The sequence below is a fragment of the Dicentrarchus labrax genome, unplaced genomic scaffold (assembly GCF_905237075.1).
Source record: "Dicentrarchus labrax unplaced genomic scaffold, dlabrax2021, whole genome shotgun sequence".
Taxonomy (NCBI): Eukaryota; Metazoa; Chordata; class Actinopteri; family Moronidae; genus Dicentrarchus; species Dicentrarchus labrax.
The window spans coordinates 16590555-16601618 of NW_026136712.1; the positions used below are offsets into that span (position 1 = coordinate 16590555).

The 11064-nt window shown below is 42.2% G+C and overlaps 1 protein-coding gene across 16 annotated transcripts in view; it reads left to right on the plus strand.

The window, feature by feature from the left end:
- The window catches only part of nrxn1a (neurexin 1a), a 56244-nt gene extending 51000 nt beyond the window's left edge, over nt 1-5244 (plus strand). For all 16 annotated transcript variants that reach the window (XM_051417543.1, XM_051417549.1, XM_051417547.1 and 13 more), the window contains 2 exons: nt 1730-1808; nt 2489-5244. In XM_051417543.1, coding sequence (XP_051273503.1) covers nt 1730-1808; nt 2489-2790 — 381 coding nt within the window. In that variant the 3' untranslated portion in view covers nt 2791-5244. The remainder of the gene's footprint in view (nt 1-1729; nt 1809-2488) is intronic.
- The last annotated feature ends 5820 nt before the right edge of the window (nt 5245-11064 follow it).

An 11064-nucleotide genomic window follows, 5' to 3' on the forward strand; every position in this document is an offset into this window, starting at 1 on the left:
GCTGAAATCACGATTCAAAACCGGTGCCCAGGGAGGGCACATAGGTGTCTTTGGATCAATACTCAAGCATGGTGGCTCGACATTGATCGGTGACAGTCAGGGGTGATGTGTTTCCTACTGGCTGATTGGTTCTTGTGCTATTTAGATCCTGGCAAAGGCACCGAGGTTTATTGACTGGCTGGATTCCAGAGGCTAAGCTCACCCTAGCAGCATTTGACAGCCCAGTGGGCAGAACTGATTGGAAAGGCAGTGGAGTAAAGAGACAGAGTCAAGCATCAATAACCTAATATATGTTTCAGGCCAAACTAAACCACAGTAGACTTGTCAGGACCAAGACCACACCATACAAGGCCAGTGCGGGGTTTTTTAGATGAATAAACTGAGTGGTTGCTTCTCTAACCTTATGTAATCTGTGTTCTTACAAAGACTGGAAGGCAAGGAAATCGAGAAACCAAGGACAGAGAGAAAAAGCCAACTGAATTTCTTTTTGAAGTACTGCCTGTAGATTTTCAGCTAAGACATCATCGACCACTTAGTACTTTGATTTGGTTCAGATTGTTCTTCTGGTCTGATTGTAATCTGCCTCTAGAGCTCTTCTCTTTTATAGCTCTGCCGCTCTCTCCTTTATTCTGTGGGTTACTAACATCTACTGCAATGCATCACAATCCAATTTTAATTTGGTGCTGGCACTGAGCGCCCAGTGTGGTTAAAACACACACACGCACACATTCATATTTCTCATGGTGGAGCGTCAAGGCGGGCGATGTTTAACAGTAGTTCATGAATATGCGGAGCACATTAGCACAGTGTTAAGTAAAGACTGCAGCACTTTGAAGTCCTCATCTTCCTCCTATCCTGTCGTCTTTTCTCCCTCTTTCTCCTCAATTGCCTTCTCCTAAAATTAATTTTATCCATCCATCTTTTACTCCTTTCCTTCCCTCTTCACCCTCTTCTCCTCACACTCTGGCTGGAATGGCAAATCAATGCACAGGTCCCCACTGAGGGTGCACAGTCCTTTTTTTATACCCCATCATTTTTAACAGCCTGAACTTAGAGTTGCCATGGCAACAGGAGGAGCAGGGATGGAGAGGAAAAAGGGCTCCTTTTCCATAGAGAGGGAGCGAGTCACGGTGAAAGAGCGGTTGTAGAGATATTAGTTGGATGATGTAGGTTACAGGTTGAATGTAAGTGGGTTATTGACATGGTGCTTATGGAGAGGTGAATAAAGGAGATTTAAATCAACCATAAAGTGTTAAACTGGAATATTTAACAACTCCTCTGTTGTGCTTCACACTGCGCATTCTCCAACACATATGAGCACTAGCCAATATCAGAGAGAGAGAGAGAGAGAGAGAGAGAGAGAAACAGGAGGTGTGGAAGATAGAGAGGCCAGAGGAGAAAAAAGAGGGGGAGGGTCAAGATAGTAGGAGATGATAACAGGCTGTCCCCTTGTGGATTTAAGCAGGAATCAATGTTTCTCTCCTCCCTCATCCTTTCTTTTTCTCTCCTTGGTACTCTAGTTTTGGCCACCTGCCATTGCTGGGGGCCGTAAAAGGGAAAAGTGTTTGTGGCAAACTGCAGAACGGGTGGGCGATGGATTGGTGCTGTGTGCTCACACATGTAAAATAAAGGGGTGTGGAGCGCAGGCAGTTTCTTCTTGAGAGATAATGAGTTTGTGTCTGTATACGTGTGTTTATGTTGCACATTTTTCTGGATCCTCTCTCCACAGTCGGCAGACGACCTGCTGGTGGCATCGGCCGAGTGTCCCAGCGATGATGAAGACATTGACCCCTGTGACCCCAGTTCAGGTGAGACCGGCACCCTACAAATAAAGACATCCCACCGCCTTTTTGACTTTTTTTCCCCCTCAACACTCAGTGTCACTCCTACCGCTTTGTCGCACACTACAATGAATTTTTCATTTCCACTTAGTTTTCTGCCTCCAGGCATTACCTAACACTCTCCATCCACTCCCCGATCCCCGTCTCCATCCCTTACTTTGCTTTCACGTCCTCCCCTCCCCTTTGCTTATCCGTTGTTATTCATTCTTTCTTTATCCGTTCCTTTTTCCCTCCGTCATCTCATCTGTAGTAGTCACATGCAAATGATTTTACCAACAATATTTTAATACGGTGTCATATATCACCATCCTGCAGCCCTTGCTGTCTGTGTATGTCATAAAGTGTCAGATATATGTAATAAAAATTGATATAATGTGAACCTGTACTCTGGCCCTCCTCTCAACACGGTGTAATATAATCTGTTTACACATTATGTGATAATATGGAAACAGCTTTGGCTCTAAGCTACAGCCTTCCCTTGCCAGCTTGTAGAATTATGCAAAATGCGTGTCAAATAATTCATCATGATGATGCATTGTATCTTCTTGCTCCAGCTCTCCACCCACCACCCTGACATGTAATACAAATTAATAATGTATGCAAAAAACTGTAATGTAACATCACATACCTCCCCTCTACCTCTACAGCCCGCCCTCCCCTGCCAGAGGTAAAGGTGTTCCCAGGTCCATCTGAGGTGGTGCGGGAGAGCAGCAGCACCACGGGCATGGTGGTAGGCATCGTGGCGGCCGCAGCCCTCTGCATTCTCATCCTCCTTTACGCCATGTACAAGTACCGCAACCGCGACGAGGGTTCCTACCACGTGGACGAGAGCCGCAACTACATCAGCAACTCGGCCACGCAGCCCAACGGCAGCACCAAGGACAAGCCGCTGGGCATCGCCAAGATCTCCAAGAACAAGAAGAACAAAGACAAGGAGTACTACGTCTGAGGCGGAAGACACACAGACATATACGCATACACCTTTATATATAATGGTATATGTACATAAATAGATATATTCTAAAAAAAAAAAAATACACACATACACACTGACATAGACATGCTGATGTTAATGTTTACTCTACAATAATCACACCCGCACACATGCTGGCAAGCACAAACATACACACATTAAAGCACACACACACACACACACACACACACACACACAGACATTTAAGCACAAACATACACACACACACACATACAGACTGGCCCAAGGGCATGGACCCTGATTGTACAGTATTTACCAATGAGCAGAGTCTCGTGAGAGGCTCGTTTTATGAACATAAACACCATTCCAAATGATTTAAAGAAGCACCAGTTCAACTCCCAGTTAAGAACCATTTTGGGGGTCAGCCAGATAAAAAGACCTGTCACTCCCCTGCCACAGTAGGACCTCTCCTGTTGGACGAGAGAGAGGTCGAGGAAGACTTTAAGTGAAGCACATGGCAGACTGAGTGTGTTGAGCGAGAGGGCAGAGCACCAGAACAATGATGATTTTCAAGCACCAAGAAAAGCACTAAGTGTCTCTTCCAAGCTTCTTGGCCTTCCTCCCTGTTAGCAGACGGGACTCAATGAAGCACTGAGGACGCCGAAGAAACAAGCACACCAACGGTCCAAGTCTTACCCCAAGCAACGGGACAGGAAATCAGGGTGTAGCCATAGAGACAGTGAATAATGAGTGAATAGGCAGAGGCAGGGCTGGTGCCGTTAATATTATGGATAGGCTGTGGTTGTTACGCTGCAGAGCTGATGTTTTACAGCACCCTGTAAATCACAAAGGTGGAATCAGCGGAAAACTGAGAGATATTTTCCTGGACAGGATACTTGAGACTTCAGATGCTACCTACAGACACCAGTCTTGCATGACTACGGTGTCACACACACAAACACATGCACACACACCAAAATATAAACAATCTACACATGCAGACATACACATACCTGCAATGCTAAAGACCCACCATATCTTCATAAGACTGAAGACTATACAAGAAGACAATGGTGAAAATGACAAAGACCATTATGATAATCGTTATGGCAATGATGAATATGAAGAACATTTGGGCAGTATAGACTCTTTGGGGAAGGGAGGGGGGGTCTTATTGCACGTGAATTATCTTACTCCGTGTGATTTATACCGCGTTGAAACTCCAGAGGTTACACCGTGACGCTCCACCATCATAAACTTACCACCTTGGCTTGAAGTATTCCTAATTACGCACTTCAAATGGTTTTCAGTCTGTGGGATTCGACAATGATTTAATCTCTGAGTTCAAATCCTCATTGACAAAGTGTGACCATCTCGAGTGTGCTGCATGCCTGAGTCTCTGAGCTGTGCTGTGAAGTGGTGGCGTGTCCCACGAAGTCCAGAGGTGGTAGGTTTTGTTTGTTTGTCGGGGGGAGGAGGAGAAGGAGGAGGAGGAAGAGCAAGGTGTTGCGGGTTGCAATGTAACTCCGGTGCAACGCCTGGATGTGTGCGCCCACCACAGGCCACGTCCTGTTTTCTAGCCTGATGTCTTATAGGCCACACCCACTATACCTGCTCTAACCAACCACCTTTTATAGACAAAAACCAGCCGAGGAAAAGAATCAAAAACAGAACAAAGTAAATGTTACCATGTGTTGCTAATAGATAGAAAAGTCCAGTTCATGATGCCATTGGCTGTATGACAGCTTGAGTTGCTTTGATTTCATTGGCTCTCCCTTTTCTCTCTTTCTCTTTGCGTCCTTTTGTCTTCATTGCATTGGTTGACTGATTTATCAATACTCATAGCGTGACCGATACAGGACAGGCAGACGGGTTTCCGATGGGCTACAGTATAATTATCTCTTTATGGACTTCTGCTGTGTCTGAGCCCTCTACAGCTGAAGAATTGTAGCTCTGTGATATATCAATACAAACAGTGCCATGACATGAACAAGCCCCTCTAGTTCTTCCAAGCAACATAACCAACCAGTCAGATGCATGCAAAATGACCAGGGCAAGAAAGGACATGAAAAAGGACTGTGAGATTTCAAAGTATAATGTCAAAATTAACTTAACATATTCCCTTATTCTCTCCATCCTTAACTGGCCTTTCTGACCTCCTTTCCCTCCCTTCTCTTGTTTTCCTCTTGTTTAATATGTTTCCCTATCTGCCCTCCCGGGTTCCTCCGTGTCTATCGCTTTCTTTTCCCTCTATCTGTTGTGTTGCCATCTGAAACAAAGGAGGTGTCTCAACCAATGGGATTCTACATCTAGGTGTTCATTAACCATGTTTATTTTCTATATGTACAATTTTTCTACAGTATTTACTTTTATTTTTATTGTTACGGTTCTTTGATGAACATAAAGTGGAAATTTATTATGAAAAATAGTTTTGAAGATTAACGAGTAAATAAAATATTACCCAAGTGAGCCTGGAGTGTGTTTGTGTGTTGGTTTTTGCTGCCCATCTGCCTGCAGACAACAATACTGTGTGTGTCTCACATCGCCCACAACCATGAGAGCCGATCAGTGACTAATTAAGACATTAGCTAATAGCGTTGTGAGGGGAAGCAGATCTTAAAGGAATAGTTCAATATTCTGGGAAATGCACTTACTTACTTTCTGGAGGAGTTAAATGAGATCGATTCTCACACTGAAGCCAGTGGGACCTTAGCTTAGCTTAGCTTAACATAAAGAGTGGAAATGGGGAAACAACACGGTTCTGTCCTCCTTCCAGGCAGCACCTAGACTCACTAATTAACACATGTGGTGGCAATTTGTTTAATAAAGCATACAAAGTATGATCTTGTCTTTCTGTAAGGTTTTATTCAAGTCATCCATGAATGGTCTCAACGCAACCGTCACACACTCTTGTATGTGAAAGTCCGAAAGAGCCTCGATTGGTAGAAGCAGTATGGTTTTATCCCTGTTGGAGCGTCACTAACACAGTTACACATTCCTGAGTTGTGGGACAGTAAACAGACAGATAGTGTGGTGAGATGATCATGTCCTTGGCTTCTTAGTGAAGTCTCAACATCCCGCTGTTTACTTGGACATAGAGTTCAGTTAGAAACGGTTAAAGGTTGTATGCATATAATAGCCTCTTTAACAGTTGCGTATGGTTTTACAATGACCAGGTCAAAGGGTTGTATAGGTTCTTAAAAATTGCCATTACCTTCCTCCATTTGAGCATTTTAATGCACACAAACGTTTTTAAAGAACTAATCAGTCAAAACATCCATGGGTGATAGGAAAAATCAATCGAGGTTTTTTTATCATTAGCAGTCATTTTGGTTATGTATTATAAACCTATGTGATATAATCATGAGTGATGTTTACAAAGATAGGAAAAATAAGGAATATAAATAAGAAAAAATAAGATTTTACTTCATCCAAATCTTAAACAATCTGATCTATTCAAAAGATGTGGAGATTCTTGCTGGAATTTGCACATACAAGCAAAGATTTAACCACAGTGATAATTAGAGCTTTAGTGTAAGGGATTATACAACACCTCAAAGTATTAAACATTACAAAGATAGTAATCAAAGGTCTTAACACTTTTACCAGTGTTTTCTAAAATCAGGCAGGTCAGTCAGGCACATATGCTCCATCCTTCAGGACCCCGACAGTTCTTACTTTCCTCTTCATGCAGGAAGTCATTATGGTGAGAAACATCATTAGTCATGTTATCTGAAACGTTCTTGGGGATCTGGGTTCCATCGCTGATCCCTCGTAGGTGACACCGAGCTTCACTCCGCACGTCACTTTGTTGGAGCTTGGCATGCTACTGGTGGAGGAGGGCGCTGTTTCACCCCTGGCTCGTTGGACTGGTTTCTTTGCTTGATGCAGCTGTCCACCCAGACACGCTGTCTCAGGTTTGGTTGGACTAACAGGGATGCTGGTAGCACCTCCCTTTTTGCCCTATTCTTTGGCTTTCCTGATTTTGATGCATGCTTGATGATGATCTCGGTTCTGGGAGTCTGCAGTGGCTGCCATGGATCCAAGTTGCTCTCTCAGGGACCTTTACTGCTGTTTCCATTGTGAGGAGTAACTTCATCACGATCCCATCTCCTGGTGTTGGTCGTATGGTTTTCCTCAGCAGCCTTTGGTATGGCTTCTTTCACCTGTTTGTGGATATAAGAAAGCATAGGGGACATGTTTGCACAATAACACAGCATTTCATCTTCCCATTGACCGGTGTCAGGGAGTTTACTTTTAAACAGGACCAATCCCAGTGTTTAGTGGTCTCCCAAATAGGATTTCAAATGGGCTGAGACCACTTCTGTTCCTTACTCTGGCCCTTGTGTGCATTAAAACAATTAGTAGTGCTTTTTGTCCACGTCAAACCTGTTCCTATGCAACATTTTGCAAATTTGTTTTCTAATGTGCCATTTTCTCTTTTTTCTTAGGCACGATGTTGTCTCATGCCTACACTTTTCAGTGCTGAACTTATGAAAGATTATCCCTTGATTTCAAACATTTTTCTTTGATTTAGTGCCTTTGTAACTGCTGTTGCATCTTAAAATCATATCAACAATGATGAGACAATATTTATTTCCCCCACTAGGTGTTAGTTCAATGAAATCAGTTTGTTAGACATACACAAATAACACAACTTTGGCAAAATTTATGGGAGAAATTAGAGAACCAAACTATATTTCTGTATTTCCCTCACCATAACCCCTTTTGACACTTGGTCCTTCCCATGTGTCAACCTATGATAGTAGGGAAATAGATATTTTGGTAAATGGCACTTGCCACACTTTGTAAGTGTGGCAGAAAGATGACCTTTTCAGAGACAAGCTCCAGTTTAGATAAGCTAGCTGTATGGCATATTAGATTGAGTGATTATTTCTTTAATGCTGCATTAAAGATTGCATAAATGGCTAAAGGTAAACATCTTTCCTTTAAAGGAGAATGCTAACCACTACTGACCACTACTGGCCACTGCTGACCGTCAGGGTCGACTGGGATGCTGAAGAAATGCATTAACCAAATCAACAACAAAAGAAAAACATTGACTCTCATATTTAATTTTAGAGAAGAATGTGTGTGGATTTAGAACATTTGGTGCATGGCCGATGACTGCAGCATTTACTGCTTGCAAATCCTGAACAAATACCCACTTCTTTGGCTGGCCAGCATCTTTGATCTTTTTGACAGGAAACATTTGAGATCAAATAGGAGATTTTTTTTTTATACATGGAACAATCACTCCAACCTTTGGGAGAGATTCAAAAATACTCTAAGGTTTAATGCCTTCAACTGTTTCCTTTTCTTTTTTTTATATATTGATTTGGACAAGTCCTGTATGAGGATTATTTGGTGTTATTACAACAGCCACTGTGCCTTTAATTTGACCTACACCATACTTGTTTCTGTGACCACAAGCATGATGGTACCTGACTTAGTTCAGGAATTTCAGAGACGTCTTTCACAAAAATGTGTTTGTCATGACATTTATTATCAGTTGTTACCAGATTTGTTATTTTAAGTTCTGTGTCTGGAATGAGCTCAACTGTTTTTGTTTTCTTTCCTGTTCACGACGGCAAAATACTTTTATGGTATACCTTCAGTTTGTTTGTAAGAATCAACATTAGGATCTGATGTCTTTCCCCACCCAGTAGCTTCATTGCATGTTCTGGTCCAATAAGTTCTCCCACCTGTCATGTTTAGATTTGACTAATGAGACATAAGGATCTGAGTTTGGTTCCTGAAACAGAGTTTGATAACGTGGATCTTTCACAATCGCTGAGACAGCACATCAATGACTCATTATTAACTTTGAATGTGTTTTATCTTGGTTCTCTCTGAACCGTTGGTCCTCACACTCTCTTTGTGCTCTGAGAGAGATATATGACCTGCAGTGTAGGCCTTGTGACGTTATGATATGAGGGTGTGTGTTGTGTGTGTGTCTGTGAAGGGAGTTCTGGCCTGATAAGCATACGCTAAAACTAACATGGTTGTTTTGAAAACTCTCGGCACAACTATTCCCTGTGGAATGGAAATCTGAATAATGCCTAATATAAACATGGAGTTTCTCCCTAGCAGATTTATCGGATAGTGTTTATACAGTAGAAATTAATGCTTTAAGTTTTCACTACATGACAGTTGCACTGTGTATCTCTCTATCATGTGTGTGCCTGATGCTGAAATTTCTTAGCTGCATTGATTGTATGTTCTGACATTATTTTGTATGCCTCGTGCATGTATTAAGCATAAATCTCTAAGTAATCAATTTTCTGTTAAGACTCAAGATGAAAAATGGCATGGGAAATCAGTTTCTGTTTGTCTAGCCTTTGTCTTGCATATGAATGTGTCTGTGTCCGTGCTCTCACATGTCTGATATGTTGGTGGATCTTTCCTCTCAGTCCTTGCGTCCAAACCAGATGGGTCCTTCACTGTCCCCGGCCCACCCGCTAGTCAAACGGCTGGTGTCTCCTGGCCTCAACCTCTTCTGCCGCGCCTTCAGCCTTGTCCGCATCCCGTAGATTGTCCAGTTGTAATTTGAAAGTTTCCATAGTCCAAAGTCACACAGTTACGTTTCACCATGTCACTGATTTCTGGCTAAATGCCTTGCATGAAACTGTCTCTCCAGTGGGCCTCACAGGGGGATATGGGATTGTCCCCCCCCCCCCCACCATAGCCTCTGATCTACGAAGTCCACTGTGTGTTTTGTGGACCAGTGTGAGTCAGGTCAGTCTGTGTTGAGGTTCTGATAGAGTCTCTCTGTGCCTGAATCCTGGATGGATTCTGTTGGTGGCGTCTGTTGTTGTTGAGGCTGCTGCGGCTGCTCGTGGTGCCGGCTGGTCTTCTCATAGTGCCGGCTGCTGTCTTCTGGGTGGAGCCGAGTCCAGATGAGGATCTAGTTTGAGGCACTGACGTAGAGGTGTTTAGTGATTCTGTCCCTGCCTAAGTTTTCTGTCCCTAATGTTTACATATACATATACATGTACTAATATACTTTATTAGATAATATACTATCCAATCTGCTCTGAGAACATTTCCTTTTTTCTTTCTTTTGCTTTGTTCTTCCTTCCATTCTCATTTAGTTTTTATGTTTATAATTGCTTTATGCTAAAGCTGTCAGTGTTTGGAAATCCACTTTCTTTAACCCACGTGTCAAGTTGATCAGTACTTTGTTTATAGTTGGTTATAAACTGAATGTTAGCAGTCGACAGGAGTAATAACAATGGAGACTTTTTATCTTTCAAGCTCTTGCTATTGGTTGAACTCATTTCACCATTCAATCTCTTAAAACAAATTCCCCAAAAGTCACAAAAGGGATTCAATTTTTCTTTAAATTTAGAATTTGTCCATCTCCCAATTTACATGGACCTTGAAGCTCACTGTTACAAAAAAGACTTTTACAGATCCAAAATTAATGTCCCTTTAATTTTCTTGGGAACCTTTAAATGGTCAAAGAGGAGAAACTCTTTTCTTTTCCTTTTAATGTTCTGCAAGCGTCAGGCCCTCACTTCTCTACCCTTGTTTGGCGGGGAGGTTGAGGTCAGAGTCCCAGACTCTAGCCGTGCACGGTCTTTACCTTCAGCCCTGAGTGTCCGAAGTCCTGTCACACGAGTGATCCTGCCGACAACGCCAAAATGTGGTGGCAATTTGTTTAATAAAGCATACAAAGTATGATCTTGTCTTTCTGTAAGGTTTTATTCAAGACATCCATGAATGGTCTCACACACTCTCGTATGTGAAAGTCCGAAACAGCCCCGATTGTCAGAAGCAGTATGGTTTTACATTGACCAGGTCAAAGGGTTGTATAGGTTCTTGAAAATTGCCATTACACACGTTACATCCTGTTTGTTTCATCCGTACAAAAACAAGTTTAAAAATGACAATTTGTCGTGTTACGGTGGGATTTTGCTCTCAATTGTTCTCTGGTTGTCTGGCAACTGCTCAGAGCCGAGATTTAGTACGCTAAATATACGCTGCTATGTTTACCGTGTTTAGTCCATATTTACACAGATTTTCACATGTTCGCGTAAATGGTTTCCCATGTTGTAACCACAAGCTCAAATATCCACTTACTAGTAATTAAACAAACACAATATTAACATGTTAAATAGTGATGACTAGAGCTGCAACAGTCGATGAACCAATTAGTCAAACAACAGAAAAATAAGCTTGATTTTCAATTGTTTAGGTAACTTTTTAAGCAAAAATCTAAATATTTTATTGGTTTTCTTTTTTTTCCTATGATAGTAAACTGAATAAGCTTCACTAACTACCTGC